Genomic DNA, 21,335 nt, shown 5'->3' with positions numbered 1-21,335 from the left:
CACCTTGATGGGCATTAAGCCTAGCAGCGGAGCTGTATCCAAGGGGAAGCTTGGTGAGGATTCTATAGGTGGGAAAGGATCCTCATGTGTGCTTCACTATCATCACACTCTAAGTCTGTGCCTAATCTTACCATAAATGCTGACAATTGGTGTATATTAGTTGGAGGATACTCTCCAAGTTTGTGGGAAGGAAAGTTTAAAAAATTCTGTTCTTATTATGTCATCTTAGTAAATACCCTTGCTAAGAACTAATTGTATCTATTGGCTGATTGTTAGTGGGGAAACCCACTAGTGGGGGCTTGTAAGCTATAGTTTTAGGTCTGAGAACCCATAGGCTAAATGGCAGAATCTATGAGAATAATCATCCTCATGGAGATTTGACCAGCAAACATGTGAGTGCCAAATTGAAAAAGTAGTTCAAAGAGAGTGTTATAAAGCGAGGGTTTTATTTGAGATGCATCCAGTCTCTCTATAAATGTGTAGAGACCTACTAGAGGGATTCTTCATTTGGGACTTTCCTTCTTGAATGTCCTTGTATGACGGGGATTTTCTAGAGAAAATTATCATTTGCCCCCTTTTTGTTTTGAGTTTTAACTGAGCAATTATTATTATTATATTGTACTTTTATGAGATCAATTGCTTTGAGATAACTTTTTTATGCTTGAATGCTTAAGTTAAATTATCTGATGAAATATTTTCTGATTTACTGTGTCCATCATGAAAGTGGCAGCTAATATGAGATGTGTATGTGTATATACATGTGTGTGTATATATATGTATATATATATATAAATATATGCACACACAGATGTGTGTGTTTACATAGTCTATAGGTATATACAGGGCAGCTAAGTGGCACAGTGGATAGCATGCCAGACCTGGACTCAAGAAGAATCATCATCCTGAGTTCAAATCTAGTCTCAGAAAATTACTTAGTTGTGTGACCCTGGGCAAGTCACTTAACTCTATTTGTCTCAGTTTCCTCATCTGTAAAATGAGCTGGAGAAGGAAATGGCAAACCACTCCAGTATCTTGGCCAAGAAAACCCCAAATGGGGTCACAAAGAGTTGGACATGACTAAAACAACTGAAGAACAAAAAATGTATATACACATATGAATATATATTATATATATATTCATATATGTGTGTATGCTTCATCTATATTCTTTTTCATTTCTGAAGCAGAACTAGACTGTGTGTGTGTGTGAGAGAGAGAGACACAGACAGACAGACAGACATAATCCAAACACTTGTCTGAGATCTGTAGGGACTTCAGATCCATAGGATAGTTTGCCTGGTGGCCTAAAAATCCCAAGGAATCAATTCCAAGTTCTTGATCATTTGCGGGGAGCCAAATATTTCCTTGGTGCTTTTTTGAGTTTGTTTTTTCAAACTAGTCTACTTATTCTAAATTAGAATCTAGTCTTTCAGTTAAGAGGAGTGAGTCTAGACTTCCATTTAGAATTCCCTATGTGTTTCAGGCATCCCTAGAGGCATTTGGGGTCTTCTGTGTGTGTGGCTGGGGCCCAGAGGAATTTTCACACAAAACAGTTTAGTTTTTCATCAGTAGATGAGGGAGTGATTTCCAATTGACCCCACATTTCTAATTCCTATGAGAAATGTTCCATGTTTTCTGGGAGCTCTGTAGGGATCATGCCTTCTCTTTGAATGAGGAAGCTAGATTTTCTTTTTTCCTTTTTCTTTTCTTTATTGCCTTTGGATGGGAGGAGATCTTTGCAAAAAACAAAGGCAAGCAGTAGCCCATGATAGTTTTGTAAAATGATATCTACTTGGTAAAATGATATCTAGATGTGAATTTGGAAGTGACTGTAATAATACCCAGACCAAACACTTATGGTGACCCTGTATCCTTGTAGAAGAAGGTTAATTTATGGATTATTTTAAAACTGTGCCACTGGGACATTGCCAAAAAGCACCTCAAAGACCCTCATTCAAATATAGCCTCAGACACTCATTAGCTTCTGTGACCCAAGGCAAGTCACTTAAACCTCTGTGTGCCTCAGTTTTATTAAGCATAAAATGGGGATCTTTACAGCACCTATCTCACAGAGTTGTTGTGAGGATTAAATGAAATAATATTTGTGGGGCCGCTAAGTAGCACAGTGGATAAAGCACTGGCCCTGGATTCAGGAGGACCTGAGTTCAAATCTGGCCTCAGACACTTGACACTTACTAGCTGTGTGACCCTGGGCAAGTCACTTAACCCCCATTGCCCCACAAAACAAAAATGTAATAATAAATGTAAAGTACTAAACCTAGTGCCTGGCATGTTTAAAAAACACACAAGGGCATAGAAAATGTTTGTATGGGGGTAGTTTATGAAGGGGGGGTAGGAGAGAGGAAGGAAGATTTGGTTCCCCATTCTAACTCCAGCTTAGCTGATATAGTCACAGCTGAAGAAGTTTCAATGTCTTAAAAGGGTATAAATCTACCATTATCCCTTTACAAAACATGACATATTACTTTTTTTTTTTTTTTGGTGAGGCAATTGGAGTTAAGTGACTTGCCCAGGGTCACACAGTTAGTAATTGTTAAGTGTCTGTGGCCAGATTTGAACCCAGGTCCTCCTGAATCCAGGGCCGGTGCTCTATCCACTGTGCTACCTAGCTGCCCCTGACACATTACTCTTATGGAATTAGAGGAATATCTTGAGATTATCCAAGTAATAATTGGCTACAACTCTGCAGGGCTTTAAATAGCTAAAATCCACATGTTTAAGAGGTGGAGGAAATGGTGCCCATGAGCTGTAAGTGGAGGAAACCCATTCATAGGGGAACAGGAAGGAATTTCTGTCTTATCCTCTCCCATTAGCCATAGCAGAGGAAGACACTCTGTCTAGCATTTGGAGAACCAGTTCAAGAGAGTTTGAGGCATAGTTGAAGGAGCAAAGATACACAATCCAAACAGATATGAATACAGAGAGAGACAAAAAGATGAGGAAGTTGGAGAGAGAGAGGTGGGGGAGAGATGGGAGAGAGATAGGAGAAGAAGGAGGGTGATAGAGAAGGGAGAGAAGGAGAGGAAGGGAGGGAGAGGGAGAAAGATGGGAGAGAAAGGAGAGAGACAGAGAAAGGCAAAGAGAGATGAGAGAGAAAGATGGGAGAGAAAGGAAGGAGATGGAGAGAGAGGAGAGAGATGAAAGAGAAAGAAGGACGATGAAGAGAAGGAGGGAGTCAGTCATTTGAGGAGAGAAACAGCCCCAGTAACCAACAGTGGAGCTTCAGAGGAGAGAAGCAAACACCAGGAGCCCACATGAGCAAACTGTAACATAACTTGTGCCTGAGGCCAAGATTGGAGAAAATTCCAAAAGAGAGAAAGGACTTTGAGGCCTCGCAGTACTAAAGGTATGAGTAGCCAAGTCTGATAAAAAATATCAAACTTGAACATGCCTTTAAAACTCTCTGCCAGCTCAGCCTCTGGTAAAGGGTGCCCTAGCCATACCCTCAGCACGGCTTGGTAGCTCCAATACCAACTACAATCTACAAGGGTCAATCTTCACTCTCCTTCCCAATCCTTAACTCTGCCTTAATGATAGACAAATCATTTCATATCCCTGAGCCCCAGTATCCTCATTTGGAAAATGGGAGTAATAACCATAGCAGTGGATTATACAAATAATAGCATAAGATTGTTCTGAGATGAATAAAAAGCCCAAGAGACAGTTTATGGGTAATTCATAATCATTTAGTAATTGGGCTAGTTAATAATCAACAAATTGATGGTTGGTGGGTTCTCTCAGAATCCAAAGATACTGAATAGAGATACTGAATGCCTTAAATATCTTTAGTAAAAAGAATGACCCTGACAGGAGAAATCAATCCCGATTGGTGAACAATTAATGAAGGGACGAACAAATTAATGAGGAGGTGGGCTAAAAGTCTTTAGCTATCTCCTACTGAGAATGTAACTTGATAATGAGACTCAACCACCTCCAACAATCTGGACAAAGGAATCTGTCTCTACTTAGACCTCTCTGGTTGGTTTTCTCCTTCATGAAAAGGGTCACCCTAAAATCCAATGGAGGGGTGCAAGGACCTGGGCTTAGTGCTTTAAATCTGGATTGCACCCAGATTAGATTCTGTTTATACTTTAAACAACTAGTCGAGTAGGGTCCTACCCTAGATGGAGAAACACATTCCCTGAGGATTTGGGCAAATCTTGTTTACCACCAGTGTCTTTCAGAGACTGACTGACTGGCCTACAGGGGCTGGTCCCTAAATGAAGAAATAGAAAAAAAAAACTTTAATCCTAATTTAATAATTGGTTATTAATATAATAGGAAAATAATAATTTCTCTCAGTTCTAAGGAGCAAGTGAGTTATGTATGTCATTGTTTGCAAACCTACTGCTATATAACTATTACCATTATTACAATTACTATTATTACCAATAAAGGCTGGCCCATTCATCCAGCAAATAAATCTGAGCACTAACTCTGTATAACATAAGATTAATTGTGGGGAGATAAAGAAGCAATCAAAGACACGGACCTTAATTAATCTCTAAGAGCTTACACTGTGTTTGGGAAGCCAGGGCCTATATTCGTGAAATAATTCAATAATCACACAAAACAGCAGATGATTGACTCAGAATGAATGATACAATCTAGCTTTAGAGGGGATGAGAGAGGTGGCGCCATGGTGCACAAAGGTGTGGGCCTGGAGTCAGGAAGAGTTGAGTTAAAATCCTACCTCAGACTCTAGCTGTGTGAGTCTGAGCAAGTCACTTCATCGCTATCTGTCTCAGTGTCCTCATCTATAAAATGGAGCTAGTAACACCTACGCCATATGATAAAGAAGCTATTGTTTGTGAGGATCAAACAAAATAATGTACTTCTGACACTTCACAGACCTTAAAGTGGTCTGTTAATGCCAGCTATTATTATGAGGGAACTGGACGCAACAGCACCTAAGGTTCCTTCCAACTCTTAATCTATGATTCTAAAGGGCTGGGAACGACTTTGTGGAGCACTTAAACTAGATCTGGAAGAATGGGTAGGACTGGAATAGGAAGAGGAGAGGGTCCCACTGTTCTGGTGGGAGGAAACGTGTGTGTGTGTGTGTGTGTGTGTGTGTGTGCATGAGCAAAGGCCCATCCAAAGCCATGAGGTGAGATGTAAGTGGTGCATAGTCTGTATGAGATGAGCCTAGCATCATAGCTCCATTTATGTCCTCTTCCCACATGTCTCCCTAACTGTAGCCAACCAAGTTCATGGTGGGAACTGAGCAAGGGATAGTGATCTCCTGCAACCGAAAAGCCAAGACCATCGCTGAGAAGATTGTGTGCACCTTCTCTGGCCACCATGGCCCCATCTATGCTTTGCAGAGAAATCCTTTCTACCCCAAGAATTTCCTGACTGTTGGTGACTGGACAGCCCGTATCTGGTCCGAAGAGAGCAGGGAGTCATGTATCATGTGGACCAAGTAGGTGGCTTAGGGGTGGGGGTGGGGATTGGAGGAGGGGTTAGAGGGCAGAGAAAAAGGTCTGCTAGGTTGGAGCCCTAACCCTCCCTTTGGATCTCTGAACACACCTCTGTGAAACAGAAAACGGAGAACCCTAGAATCTTAGAGATGATCTAGCCCATGGCTCCTTAATCTTTTCTGGATGCCATGGATGGATCCCTTCTGTCTAGTGGAAACTGTAGACCCACTTCTCAGAAGAGTAATTTAAAATACATAAACTAAAATACCTAGTATTACAAAGAAAGCTAGTTATATTGAAATACAGTTATCAAAACATCTTTTTTTAAGTTCATGAACCCCAGGTTAAGAGCACCTCGTCCAGCCAGACTCTTCATTTTATAGATTTCTCATCCTGATCCTCCCCTCCCTACAATGAGCCCTTACCCCAACCCCCATCTCATCCCATAGCATCAAGGAAGGGACTACTATCCAGTATTCACCAATGCCATTGGTCCTCTTTGGGAATGAAGGACAAACCATCATAAGTTGGAACAATATCCAGCCACTTAAAAAATAAATAATTCCCAGATCAATGTACTACTAGATACAAAGTATCTAGGATGAGCATTTTTATCCATTTCTCCTCTCTCCTTTTCTTTCTTTCTTCCCATCTATTTTGAAAACTATAGCAATGCTGCTGTTTCCTCCTTCCTTTCCTCCTCTCCTCTTCCTTCTCCTCCTCCTCTTCTCCCTCTGTCCACGGGAGGAGTCATACCCTTACATGTGGGTGCTCTGTCCAAAGGAATATAAATTTTGATCACTCATACTTAGCAAGATATTAGGGTTTGGGGGTTAGAGCCCCCTCTACTTATTCATTCTGTCATTGTTTCCAAAAAACTGGGACAATTAACTTATTTGTCTTGTGTAGTTTTCATTTATGATTTCTTGGAATGTAGCTTTAGAAAACCAGGCTTTGATAAAGGCCATTGGGACTCAAATGGAGCTACTTGATTTGATTACGCCTTTAAACCCAAATCCCTCTGGCTTTCACTGATTGGCCAATAATAGGTTCCAGGCCAAGCCTCACTTGCTCATTGTTTGAATTTTGATGTCTCAGAGTGAGTGTAAATGGCGATTGCTTCTGTTCTGGCCAGAAATCCTGAGGGTCTTCCCCTCCCAGACTGGTTCTTTTGTGAAGTCAATTAGGCCATCTTTTGCCTCAATTCTTGCCTAGCCTTCAACCACTGAACATGCATACCCTCAGACAAACCAAGACCTGGGAAAGTCCTTAGCTTAAAAAGGCCAAGACCTTCCACTGCATCCTGAGCTGTCACCAGTCATCATGACCTATGTCTTGCTACAAGGATTCTGGAGGAGAGAGTGAGGCTGATGACACAGCCCTGCCTTACTTAAATCAAATTCACTTACAAGTCAAGACATCACCCTCCTGACATCATTGGTCCTCTTCAAGAATGAAGGACAAACAACAATCCATCTATTTATTTTCCTTTCCAATTCTCTAGGAAGTACAGAGGGGAAAGGGTTATCTTCCCCATGATCTCACATCTTTCCATTTCTCCACTCTGTGCTATCATCCCATGCAAAAGGTTGTTTTTGTTTGTTTGTTTGTTTTGTGGGGAGGGGTTTTGTACATGACCAACGTGGAGATTTTGTTTTGCTTTCCTTTTTAAGGAAGGAGAAAAAAATAGATTTTGGTTCCTTGAAATAAATTTAATTTAATTTAATTTAACTTTAAAGGAATTTTTTTTTAAGTATTTTATTGCAGGGGGCAGCTAGGTGGTGCAGTGGATAAAGCACCAGCCCTGGAGTCAGGAGGACCTGAGTTCAAATCCGGCCTCAGACATTTGATACTTACTAGCTGTGTGACCCTAGGCAAGTCACTTAACCCCTCATTGCCTTGCAAAAAAAGTATTTTATTGAATAAAATTAATTTTTAAAACTGTAGTTTATTACAGTAAATTCCATGGGACATTCCAGATTCTTTCAACATGGTCTCAGTTATTTATTAAACCTCAAGCAACATGGTGGAGTGATGGCTTTGGAAACAAAGGGCCTAGGTCCCAATTCCAGCCCTGCTACCTACTCCCTGTGGGACCTTGGGCAAGTCATTTAACTTCCTTATCTGTTGGGTTGGGACCAGATGACCTCTAAGGTCTCTTCTCTCTCCTTTCTCTCCCATCTCTGTCTCTGTCTGTCTCTCCGTCTCTGTCTCTGTCTGTCTCTCTGTCTGTCTCTCTGTCTGTCTCTGTCTCTGTCTCTCTCCCCCCTCCCTGTCTTTCTCTCTCTTCTTCCCTTTCTCTTTCTTTCTTCATCCCTCCTTTTCTTCCTCTCCCTCTTTCTCCTCTTATATCTTTGCCATGAACACTCCAAAAAGGGCTACAAAGAGGCAGACACAACTGAAAAGGTCCTTTCAGTGTTCATAGTCTGTGAATCGATGAACTCTGTTTCCTCCTTTATTAATCTGACAGACCAATCAGCCAGTGCTCAGATTCATATTGTTATAAGATGATTGAAATAATGACAGGAAATTTTGTGATTTCAAGAATAAAAACATGGATCATAAATCTAGTTAGAAGGGATGTTAGAGGTCATCTCACCCAAGCTCCTTTTTATAGATGAGTAAACTGAGGCCTGGGGAAGTTAAGTGTTTTGTCTACCACCCATGTCCCCCCCAGGGGTACCCGTACTAGATGAAAAAGGAAAAACAGTAAGCTCAGACTCTGCCAAAGTTAAGATGATAACTGCCCTCAAACCACATCTTCTTACACCCTGAGGGAAGCTGTAAGCCTCCCTGATATCAATTGTCTGTTGGTCAGTCAGTCAATGATCATTATTTATATTTATATATATATATATATATATTTATATATATATATATATATATTTAGTGAGGCAATTGGAGTTAAGTGACTTGCCCAAGGTCACACAGCTAGTAAGTGTTAAGTGTCCGAGGCCAGATTTGAACTCAGGTACTACTGACTCCAGGGCTGGTGCTCTATCCACTGCGCCACCTAGCTGTCCCTAGTCAATGATCATTAAGCTCTTTCTTTCTGCTATTATTGTTGTTGTTCACTCATTTCAGTTGTGTCTGATTCTCCTTGACCTCATTTGGGGTTTTCTTGGCAAAGAGTGGTTTGCCATGTGCTTTTGCAGTTCATTTGGCAGATGAAGAAAATGAGGCAAACAGGGTTAAGTGACTTGCCCAGGGTCACAAAGCTAATAAGTGTCTGAGATCCGATTTGAACTCAGGTCTTCCTGACTCCAAGCCCAGCACTCTCTTCATTGTTCCACCTTTATGATGGAGGCTGTGCTAATCAATGAGGATAGAAAGGGGAAAACAGCCCCTGCCCTCAAGGACCTTACATTCTTATTTTTTTTTTAAAGAGAATTGACATTTTTATTATAGTGCATTGGGCTACACACGAAGAATTATTTTTTCACCTGTTTAAATCTGACTTTATCTGTATGAAAAATGTTTTGTAAATGTGTCCATATAGTTTCAGGGTTTGTCTTGGCAGGTAGACTCCCAAATATTGTATATTATTTACATTTATTTTTTTTTTGTATTTTTTTTTCTGGGGCAATGGGGGTTAAGTGACTTGCCCAGGGTCACACAGCTAGTGTCAAGTGTCTGAGACTGGACTTGAACTCAGGTCTTCCTGAATCCAGAGCCAGTGCTTTATCCACTGTGCCACCTAGCTGCCCCTACATTTATTTTAAATCTATTTTTTCTATTTTTCCTGAGGGACTTTGTTGCTAATATATAGAAATGCTGAGAAATTCTGTGGGTTTATTTTATATCTTGAAAATTTGCTAATGTTATTTCTTTTTTATGTCTTCTTTTATTTCTTTTTATTTCTTTTTGTGGGGCAATGAGGGTAAAGTGACTTGCCCAGGGTCACACAGCTAGTAAGTGTTTCTTTCTTTCTTTCTTTGAGATGGACCTTACATTCTAATGATGGAGACAACACATAAATAACTGCACATACAAGATCTATACAGAGGACGTGACCCTACACTGTGATATACTGGTTAGAATGGCAGACTTGGAGTCAGGAAGACCTGAGTTGAAATCCTGCCTTAGATATTCCCTTTGTGGTATGACCCTGGGCAAGTTACTTCCCCTCTCTCAGGCTTGGTTTCCTCATCTATAAAACGGGAATGATAAATAGAATCTACTTTATAGGGTTGTGTGGATCAAATGAGATAACACACCTAAAGCCTTATATTATTATCACTGTCATTGTTACCCCTTTCCCTTTTCTGCCCACTTGGCATCTCTAAGGCAGGAAGCATCTATGAGGACTGCATCAGCTAGTCCAGTTCACTTGCTGCTTTGGTGCTCCATCAACCACCAAGAAGCATCCTCCCTGAGCTGAGTGCCCAGTGCCGCTTCCAGATGAATCTGAGTCAGAAACAGGCAATGTGCATTAGGCTAGTAAGAAGTCTGGCTCCGCCCCCCCCCACTTTTGTTCTGGGCAGCTATTTTGCTATTACTAATTAACAAGATGTGAGTTCCATCTAAGAGAGAGAAGCAATGTTTATCACACACCATCCATCATCCTCAACAGGAGTTCACTGATCGATGAACCCATGGCCAGACGTGGGTGCCAGTAAGTCTGTCCCCAGCCTGAGTACATTGATTATTTCCTCCTCCTCAGGATGATCTTACACGGTATTTCTAAGGGGAAAGAAGAAGCCGGGAGCTGAGGAAAAGTGAACCCTATCTATATTCTCTCAAAAGAAGCTAGGAAGACTGGTTCCTAGGAAATTTGAACCTCAGCATAAATGCCAAGGGCAGTTAGGTGGCACAGTGATTAGAGTGCTTAACCAGGAGTCAGGAATACCTGAGTTCAAATCCAGCCTCAGATACTTACTAGCTGTGTGACTCTGGACAAGTCACTTAACCCCTTAAATCCCTTTTGACACTATACTACAGAGATATGGTGTAAAGGTTTGCACCTAGAATCAGAAGATCTGGGTTCAAGTATATATTCTGTCACTTGCTAACTATGTGACCTTAGGCAGGAAACTTAAGTTATCTGGGTCTCAATTTATCCATCTGTAAAATAAGGATAAGCAGGGGCAGCTAGGTGGCCCCGTGGATAGAGCACTGGCCCCGGAGTCAGGAGGACCTGAGTTCAAATCCGGCCTCAGACACTTGACACTTACTAGTTGTGTGACCCTGGGCAAGTCACTTAACCTTAATTGCCTCACCAAAAAAAAGAGAAAAGAAAGGAAAAGAAAAATACTATCCACTTCCAGAGCAATAACTGATGGGATCTGAATGCAGATTGAAGCATACTGTTTTTCACTTTCTTTGATTTTTCGAGGATTTTTGGGTTTGTTTTGTTTTGATTTGATTTGTTTGGTTTTTGGTAGGTGTCTTCTTTCATAATATGACTAAAATGGAAATAAGTTTTTCACAATTACACATGTATAACCTATATTGAATTGCTTAATGTCTCACAAAGGGGAAAGATGGAGAGAGGGAGAGAATTTGGAACTCAAAAAATTTTTAAATGAAGGTTAAAAATTGTTTTTACATGTAATTGGAAAAAATATATATATATAAGTATAAAATAAAGTATTTGCTTCCACTCTAAGAGAATGTTAGAGGTACAGTAAGCAGGTGTGATGCTGAGGCTTGGAGTGGAAGTTCCGCCCAGAGAGACAGAGGTCTGAATCAGAATCTGATTAAGGAAATCCAATGAATATGAACCAGAAACCAAAAGTAAGGAAACTCAGATGTGGTGGAGTGCTTCTGAAGTTCTGAATGCCTCCAGGCCTGCCGGCAGGTTTGCTTTGATGAAGGGCTGCTTAATAGTTCAGTTTGTTGGATTTGATTGAGTGGCTAGACCCAGAATAGGGATTAATGATTAGTGTCAACCTGAAGGGAGGCCTTTAGTGGTAGCCAGAGGGATCTATCCTTGGTCCTGTCCTGTTCAATATTTTTATTGTCAATAAAGATATAAGTGGTATGCTGATCAAAATTTCTGATGACAGAAAGTTGGCAAGGGTAGCTAATATTGTCAAAGACAGAATCTTTAGGATCCAAAGAGATCTTGACAAACAGGAAAGACGGACTAAAACTAATGAGACAAAACTCAATACTAATAAATATAAAGGGAAGCTAGATAACGCAATAGATAGAATTCATGCCTGGAGTCTAGAAGACTCATCTTTATGAGTTCAAATTTGGCCTCAGAAATTTAATAACTATGTGACCCTCGACAAGTCACTTAACCATGTTTGCTTCAGTTTCCTCTTCTGTCAAATGAACTGGAGAAGGAAATGAGAAACCACTCTAATATCTTTGCTAAAAAAAACCCTAATGGGGTCTCAAAGAGTCAGACATGACTGAAAAATGACTGAACAAAAATAAATATAATCTTGGGTTCAAAACTATCAACCACTTGGAGGCAGCTAGGTGGCACAGTAGATAAAGCACTGCCCCAGGATTCAGGAGGACCTGAGTTCAAATCCAGCCTCAGACACTTGACACTTACTAGCTGTGTGACCCTGGGCAAGTCACTTAACCCCCATTGCCCCACACACACAAAAAGTAAAATTAAATAAAAATATCAACCACTCAAGTTAAGGGTAGGAAAAATATGGATAGATAGCAGTTTATATGGGCGGGGGGGGGGGTGGAAATCATAGAATCTTAGATTTAGAGCTGGGAAGGGACCATAGTGGGAATTGAATTTAACTCCTTTATTTAAAAATTTTTTTTTCTATTTCAACAAACATTTATTTTATTTTTTCCAGTTATATGTAAGGATAGTTTTCAACATTCATTTTCATGAGATTTAGAGTTCCAAATTTTTCTCTACCCTCCCTTTCCTCCCCCCTCCACATGAGAGCAAACAGGTTATATATGTACAATCCACAAGTGCTCTTTTTTTTCTGAATAGAATTTTATTTTCCAAAATATATGTAAAAACAAAATTTTTAACATCAATTTTTTTAAAACTTTGTGTTCCAATTTCTCTTCCCCCCTCCATTCCCAACCCCCACCCACAAGAACTCAAGCAATTCAAAGTAAGTTATACATGAGAATTTTTCCACAAGTGCTCTTTTTATCAGTTCTTTCTATGGGGGTGGATAGTAAGGTTCGTCATCAGTCCCTTGGGATTGTCTTGGATCATTGCATTGCTAAGAGTAGTTAAGTCATTCACAATTGCTCATTGAACAATACTGCTGTCACTATGCACAGTGTCCTCCCAGCTCTGCTCACTTCACTATACATCAATTGATGAGTCTTTCCAGGTTTTTCTGGGATCATCCTGTTTGTCATTTCCTATAGCACAAGACCATTCCACCACAATCCTTGACTCATAGCTCTAGGCACAACACTACCCTACCTCTCTTAGAAAAGAATTAGAAGTTTTAGTGGACTCCAAGCTCAGTAATTTTCCGCATTTGTTGTTGTTGTTAAATTGTTTTTCAGTCATATCCAGCTTTTCATGATCCTATTTGGGATTTTCTTTGCAGAGATACTGGAGAGGTTTGTAGTTTCCTTCTCCAACTCATTTTGCAGATGAGGAAAATGAGGTAAACAGGGTTAAGTGACGTGCCCAGGGTCACGTGGCTAGAAAATGTCTGAGGCCAGATTTGAACTCAAGTCTTCCTGACTCCATGCTTGGTTCTTTCTATCCACTGCACCCCCTAGTTTCCCCGGTTCTTTGACTACCCAGGGACGTATGATTAAGAGTAGAGTTCTTCCAGAAGCAATCAATTTCTTTAAAAAACCAACCAACCAACCAACCAAAAAACCTTGCATCCTGAAATGGTCTTGTATTTTTTCTACAGATACCACATGGCTTATATAACTGATGGAGCTTGGAGCCCACAAAGACCAGCAGTTTTCTTCACGACTAAAATGGATGGAACTGTGGATATCTGGGACTTTGTATTTAAACAAAGTGACCCTGCCCTCAGCCTTAAGGTTGTGTTCCTGTCCTTACAGACTCTTTCCCATGAAGCTTCCTTCTTGTTTCCATTGGGACTTCCTAAGAATGGGGGCTCTGTGTGTATGTGTTTATATCAGATGAGGGTGGAGCTTTGTGTGTGAGTGACTCTGCGTGTAAATGTGTAATTGTGTGTACATACTGTATGTCAGTGTGAAAGACTGTGGCATCCATTCATGGGGTTTTATTGCAGGGCTCTAAAGGAATGCTGACTTTAGTTTTCATCTTCATACCCCTAGCACCTAACTCAGTGCATGTCACTAAGTAGGTTGTTCAGGGTTTTTTGTCCTTTGTTTTGAAGAGGACCGTGACATCAAGGTGATGTCATGACTTGCAGTGAATTGGATTTAAGTGGGGTAGGGCTCTGCAAAGTCACTGACCTCGCCATCCGGGTCCAGTGGCAAGGTATAGATCAGGACAACTGGAGATGGCCTTGGATGTTTAAGGCAATTGGAGTTAAATGACTTGTCCAGGGTCACATGGCTAGTAAGTGTCTGAGCCCAGGTCCTCCCAACTTCAGGGCCGGTTCTCTATCCACTATGCCACCTAGCTGCCTCTCATCAAGTAAGTCAAATTGAACTGAATTATACCAAAAACAATTGCTCCTTTAAAGAAACATTTATTGAGCAACTACTCAGCACCAAGCACCATAACAGGTCCCGGGGGCACAAAGGTAAAAAAGAAAATAGTTCCTGCTTTCAGGGAGTTTACATTCTACTGGGTACTACTTTAAGTATCACCAATTCAATTCACCATTTATTTAGCTTACTTCATGCAAGATAGGCCGCTAGGTGGCACCACAGTGTACAGAGCCTTGGCTTGGAATCAAGAAAGTTACTAGTTGTCCTGAACAAGTCACTTCACCCTGTTTGCCTCAGTTTCCTCATTTGTAAGATGAGCTGGAGAAGGAAATGGCAAATACTCCAGTACTTGTGCCAAGAAAACCCCAAATGGGGGCATGAAGAATCAACTGGGCTGAACAACATGCAAGTTACTCTTTTAGGTGTGAGAAAAACAAAGACAAAATAAAGAAATACTTCCTGCCCTCAAGGCACTGTCTTTCTACTGGGCGAGGATATACTTTACGCGCTGATAAATACCATACGATTAAATTGAGGAAGAATAGCTGGGAAGACCAGAGGAAGGGGAGAGGAAACAGGAATTGGCATATGAAGAAGGTGGCTCCTGATGTGAGCTTTGAAGGAAGTTAGAGATTCAGAGAGTGAGGTGTGAGGAGGGAGGGGATTCCAGGCTTAGGGAGATGGATGGGTGTGTCTGAGGACAACTAGGAACTAGAACTCAAAGAACAGCTGATTTGATTTATTTGGATTGCCAAGTGGATAAAATAAGTCTAATAAGGTGTTGGGGCAGACTATAAGGGCTAGCAGAGGAACTTTTTGAACTGGCAAATGACATAGTCAGACCAAACTATCAATCAATTATTCAACAAGCTCATTCAATTGAAACCCTTACTATTACTATACTAAGCCCTGAGGATACATATAAAAGAAAAAGCATTCTTTACTCTCAGGGAGCTTGCTTACCTGTGGAAACATGTAAATAAGTAGGTTCAGACAAGATAGACCCAGAGTAGACAGACAGTAGTCTGAGAGGGGAGTATTCCGGCAGCTGAGGGGAGGAGAGACTCAGAAAGACCTCTTGGGTAAGGTGGGATTTGAGCTGAGTCACACAGGAGGCCAGGAGGGTGAAGTGAAAAGGGAGAGAATTCCAAACTTGCCAGTGCATATACATGGCATTATTATGTTTGATCAAGGAGGTAATAGGGAGACACTGGAGTTTCTTGAGTAGGAGGGTAGCATGCTCTGTTTAGGAATATTACTTTGTGTGTAGGAGATGCATTAAAATGGGGAGACACTTGAGGCAGGTGCTAAGTGAGTGCAAAGAAGGCAACTTATTATAGGAGAGATGCTGGGAAGGTAGAAACAAGACTTGGCAATAGATTGATTATGTGGGGTGGGAGTGAGGAGTTGAGAATCTGGATTACTTGAGAAGATGATAGTGCCCTTGACTGTGATGGGGAAATTTAGAAGAGGGGAAGGTTGGAGAAAAGATCATGAATTTGGTTTTAGAAATCCTTTCTGTCTCCTGAGGAACCTGAGGCCCCAAGTCTTTATGTATCCAGTGCTTTAAAGGGTTAAAAACAAACAAACAGGGGGGGCGGCTAGGTGGCGCAGTGGATAGAGCACTGGCCCTGGATTCAGGAGTACCTGAGTTCAAGTCTGGCCTCAGACACTTGACACTTACTAGCCGTGTGACCCTGGGCAAGTCACTTAACCTCCATTGCCTGGCAAAAAAACAAAAAACAAAACAAAAACAAACAAACAAACAAACAAAAAGCTCAGCATGGGAGAGCTAGAACTAAGAATGGTAACCACTACCATTCTTAGTCACCTGGGATCAGACAGATGAACTCTTTCTCCCTCTTTGCTTTCTCCTTCCTTTCTCAGAAAGAGTTCTTGACCCAGAACCAGAGGACATACGGGTATGAATCCTCACTCTAATACTTACTAGCTGTGTGAATACAGTCGTTACTTAATCTCTCTGAACCTCAGTTTCCTGATCTGGAAAATGAGAATAATAAAATATCTGTGGGAATAACGTGGTTTAGGGAATAGAGAGTAGAGTTAGGAAAGCCAGTGTTTAAATCCTTACTGAGACACATATAGGCTATGTGAAATTGAGCAGGTTACTTAACCTTTCAGTACTCCATCAAAATTCCTTAAGACTATCAATTATATAAAAAGGTCAGAAAAAAAAAAAAACATGCTGACTTGCCCAGGTAGGAGAAGTTCCTAACCTGGTGTGGGGAGTTGCTGATTCCCAACACCAATAAAATTACAGGTTAAGAAAATAATCCTGTAGAACCTATCACAACAGGCTGTTGCAAAGTAATTCTGTTATCTGTATAAAGTGCTTTGTACATCTTGAGTGCTTTATTAAATGTCATTTTCACTGGCTGTTCCCCATCCTGGAATGTTCTCCCTCCTCATCTGATTTCCCTGACTTACTTCAAATCCCAGCTAAAATCCCACCTTCTATAAGAAGCTTTTCCCTGATCCCTCTTCATTCTAGGACTTTACCCTCTATTGATTATTTCCTATTTGTCCCCTCTATATACCTTGGTTGTGAATTGTTGTTTCCATGTTGCCTCCCCTCCCCGCCCCCCACACACATTAGATTGTAAGCTCCTTGAGGACAAGGACTGTCCTTTGCCTTTCTTTGTATCTGCGGTGTTTAGCACAATGCCTGGCTCATGGTAGGTGCCTAATAAATGCTTGTTAACTGACTGCTGATCTATAATTTTGAAATGTCTGTTTGGCCTTAGGTGTGTGATGAACCCCTGTTCAGCCTTAAGGTGCAAGATAATGGCTGTTTCCTTGCCTGTGGATCCCGGCTGGGGACTGCAACCCTGCTGGAGGTCTCTCCAGGACTATCTACCCTCCAAAGGAATGAGAAGAATGCTGTCTCATCAGTAAGTGCCCAAGGAGGCCTTAGGGCTGCTAATGGTGCACTCACTGGCTCCTGCCCTAGCCACATGTGAAGATAGGCTGGTCAAAAAAATGGGCATATCCTTTGGTGAAAATAGAATTCACAGGGGGGCGGCTAGGTGGCACAGTGAATAAAGCACCAGCCCAGGATTCAGGAGGACCTGAGTTCAAATCCAACCTCAGGCACTTGACACTTACTAGCTGCGTGACCCTGGGCAAGTCACTTAACCTTCATTGCCCTGAAAAAAAAAGTTTAAAAAAAGAAACACTTTCAACTTGATATGCCAGAAACCAAAAAAAAAAAAAAAAATCATGTATAGTCAGAAAAAAAAGTCCATTTATGCTTCGAGGCTCTTTTGGGGAACCAGCATCGTTATGGTGGTTGCTGCTGTTGTTTTTCTATTTGATGAGATCTGATCCAGTTTAGTGGTCCTCCTTTCTCCAGGCATGATCTCAAACTCCAGGATCTTTTTTACCAGCCATTAAGTCCTGGCAGCATATTAACAATTTTAACACCCTTCATCACAGTGTGAATCTAGGATCTTATATATTTGCCCAGAAGTTCCAATGCTAATTTTCCTTTGTGATCACTTTAAGGATCAGGAAGTTCTGGTAGCTGGGCATGTCTAAAGTCCTGGACCCACCAGAATTTAGTCCCACCCCCCTGGAGGCCAGGAGGTCTCTTTTTTTTTTTTTTTTTTGGTGGGGCAATGAGGGTTAAGTGATTTGCCCAGGGTTACACAGCTGGTTTCAAGTGTCTGAGGTCGAATTTGAACTCAGGTCGTCCTGAATCCCGGACTGGTGCTTTATCCACTGTGCCACCTAGCTGCTCCCCAGGAGGTCTCCAAAGACATCCTCCTACACAAATTAAAAGCCTTTAGCCCCAAGAATCCTAACTAGGCTAAGCGCCCACATCCTATTCCCTTTCCTCACCCTGATAACTTCTTCCCACAAAGCCACACCCCCGTCCACCTCCCTTCATCCCTTCAATCACTCCCCGCTTTCTGTGGGTACCCTAGATCTTTGAAAGAGAAACTCGTCGAGAGAAGATCCTAGAAGCTCGGCACAGAGAGATGCGCCTGAAGGAAAAAGGCAAGACTGAGGTCAGGGATGAAGAAGGGGAAGAAATTCAAATTAACCAGGAAGAGCTGCTGGCCCAAAGTGAGGAGGAGTTCTTTGATGTTATCAATACTGAGATCAGGAGGAAAGAAGCTGCTCTTAGGAAAGCCAGAGCAAAGGTAAGTGCCCAAGGAGACACTGGAAAAAGCAGAAGGATAGGCTTGGAAGGTCTGTTGATGTCACTTAGCCTCAACTTACCAATTAGGAAAATGGAACACATCATTCCAGTCTTTATCAGGGATCACACCTAGTTTGTTAATTTTCTAATTCAACTGCAAGTCTTCTATAATTGCATTCCCTACTGAGACAATTATTAAATGCTTATTGACTGATGAAGGAATTGAATGAATGTTACAAGAATGCACAAGATAATAGGCATGAGCTCTGTAAGAAAAGGAGCATAGAGAAGTAATAGGAAGAATGTTAAACTGAGGGGGGGGTGTCTTTCCTCGTTCTCAAATCCTAAAATAAATCAAACTATTAAGTGCAGAAATAAAGGGTCTTTAATTGAGATAACCTGCCACCCTGGGGGGTGTCCCACCAGGACATTTACAGGTAAGTTGTTTATACTTTTAGAAGAAAAGGGGGAAGTGGTAGTAGTATGAGGTAGCAAGTTCCATTCATGAGATGCTAGCTGCCCTTGGCAATCTGCACAAGAAAATCTACTCCATTGTGGCTGTTTGGCCCTTCTTGCCATGAATCCCAATAGAAGGGGGTAAGGCCATCAGTAGCTGGTCTGGCTCTAGTTGGCTTTATTTAGAAGGAAAGGTCCCATGGGCAGCTAGGTGGTACAGTGGATAGAGCACCGGCCCTGGATTCAGGAGGACCTGAGTTCAAATCTGACCTCTGACACTTGACACTTACTAGCTGTGTGACACTGGGCAAGTCACTTAACCTTCATTGCCCCACTTAAAAGAAGAAGAAGAAGAAGAAGAAGAAGAAGAAGAAGAAGAAGAAGAAGAAGAAGAAGAAGAAGAAGGAAAGGTCTCAGGGTGGGGACTTAGGGTATGGCTCCAATCAACCTAATGGACAATATCTGAAGGGTAGGAATGCAAGGATATCACTGGAATTCTGACATCACTAGGATCATTAAGAGGGAGGAGCAGGTCATATTACATTTGGTATTAATGGTTTTTCTGTCATCGTCTATAATATGAGAAGCCTAGACCAAATATTTTCAAAGGCCTCTTTCAGGTCTGCCATTCTTTGATTTTTCAGAAAGTATCCATAGACATTTCCAGTGTGGATATTCTTTCAGGAATAGTTACAATTTGATGTCATGATATCTGATTTTAAACAAATTCAACTTGCATGATTTATTATTGTTAACAGCTCATATTTTATACAATGGTATATGGTTTTCAAACTTCTCTTCACACTGTGAAGGCCTGAGAACTAACGCTGTGAAATAAAAAGGAGGTGTTATTAGATCTGTTTCTCCTGGTTGTGCTGGATAGCTGTGCATAATGAATGAAACACTGCCATTTAAAAATAAAATAAACACATACACATACATATATAACTCAATATATCAATAGATTAATTATATATTGATATCAATATCTATCTATATGTGTTTATGTATATACATACAGAGGTACATGTACACATACACATACACATACATAGTGTTTGTATTGGATTCTGGAAGAAATAGGGAGCCACTAAAGTTTATTGAGCCGAGGAGTAACTGACTTGTGCCCTAGAAAATCATTTTGGCAGCTATGTAGATTGGAGAGGGGAGAGAGAACTGAAGGAAGGAAATCATTTAGGGAACTAATTCTGTCTGGAGGTGATGAGGGCCCGAACCAACTTGATATTGTTGTTGTTTGTCCTTCATTCTCAAAGAGGACCATGACATTGGGAGGTGATGTCATGACTTGCAATGAATTGGGTTTAAATGAGGGAGGGCTGTGCAAGGTCGCCAACTTCACTCTCTCCTCCAGAGCCATCTGGGTTCAGTGGCAAGATATACATCAGGCCAACTAGAGATGGCCCCGGATGTTTTTAAAGCAATTGGGGTTAAATGACTTGTCCAGGGTCACACAGCTAGTAAGTGTCTGAGGTGAGATTTGAACTCAGGTCCTCTTGACTCCAGGGCCAGTGTTCTATCCAATGTGCCACTAACTGTATGAATAGGGGGAAGGGGACAGATGCAAGAGATGTTGAGGATGTAGAATAGATAAGACTTGGCAATTGATTGACTATGTAGGATGTGAGACAGTGAGTAGTTGAAAACAATTCTTAAATTTGCAAGCATAAGTAGTTATCTTGGATTTGGAGTCTGAATCATACTACTGATACTTGCTATCTGTATGACTGTGGGCAAGTCACTTCAACTCCTTGGGCCTCTGTTTCCTCATTTGTAAAATGAAGTTGGATTATCTGGCATCTGAAGTCCTATCTGGCTCTATCTCTATCTATGATCTGTTAAAGTAGTTAAATCATTTACCCAGGTTCACATGACAAATACTCGAACCCAGGTATTCTGGCTCTAGTTCTAGCAATCTTTCCCACCATAGCATGCTGTTCTTTCTTAACAACCTACTGTGTGCAGAATTCGATACCTGGTTCAGAGAAAAGCATGGGGAAAAATCCTACCTCAGACACTTACTAGCTGTATGACCCTGGACAAGTTATTTAACCTCTCTCAGCTTTAGTGTCTTCATCTGTAAAATGGAATAATAGGACTTACTTCCAAGTATTGTTATGACAACCAAATAATGCTTTCAAAAACGTTTCACAAACCTGAAAGTGCTACATAAATACTATTCCTATTCTAATTATCATAAAAGACTACTGGATCTAGATGCAAAAAAAATCTAAGTTGGTAACCTGCTTTTGTTTTGGGGGTTTTTTTGTGTTTTTTTTTTTTTTGGTGTGAGGCAATTGGGGTTAAGTGACTTGCCCAGGGTCGTCACACAGCTAGTAAGTGTTAAGTGTCTGAGGCCGGATTTGAACTCAGGGCCTCCTGAATCCAGGGCCGGTGTTCTATCCACTGCACGACCTAGTTGCCCCCGGTAACCTGCTTTTGCCATTTACTAGCTATGTGACCTTAGACAAGTTACCACTCTCAGCCTCAGTGTCTTTATCTGTAAAATGGGATAATAGGCCCTGCCTCCAAGGGTTGTTATGATCACTGAGTAATGTTTTTTTAAAATGCTTCATAAACCTTAAAGTTCTACATAAATGCTTTATTATTATGATGATGATGATTAAAGAATACTGGATCTTGAACTAAAAAAATCTAAGTTGGAAACCTGCTTTTGCCATTTACTAGCTATGTGA

At 41.1% G+C, this 21,335-nt stretch overlaps 1 protein-coding gene across 1 annotated transcript in view; it reads left to right on the top strand.

Annotated features, from left to right (window-relative positions):
* Positions 1-21,335, top strand: part of DNAI2 (dynein axonemal intermediate chain 2) — a 91,005-nt gene that overhangs the window by 43,941 nt on the left and 25,729 nt on the right. The window contains exons 9-12 of the mRNA XM_044003300.1: positions 5,223-5,446; positions 13,262-13,397; positions 16,766-16,912; positions 17,948-18,166. Of these exons, the coding sequence (XP_043859235.1) occupies positions 5,223-5,446; positions 13,262-13,397; positions 16,766-16,912; positions 17,948-18,166 (726 nt within the window). The remainder of the gene's footprint in view (positions 1-5,222; positions 5,447-13,261; positions 13,398-16,765; positions 16,913-17,947; positions 18,167-21,335) is intronic.

Source organism: Dromiciops gliroides, chromosome 4 (assembly GCF_019393635.1).
Source record: "Dromiciops gliroides isolate mDroGli1 chromosome 4, mDroGli1.pri, whole genome shotgun sequence".
Lineage (NCBI taxonomy): Eukaryota > Metazoa > Chordata > Mammalia > Microbiotheria > Microbiotheriidae > Dromiciops > Dromiciops gliroides.
Note: the sequence above shows the minus strand (reverse complement) of the source record. Positions and strands in the feature narration are given on the sequence as shown.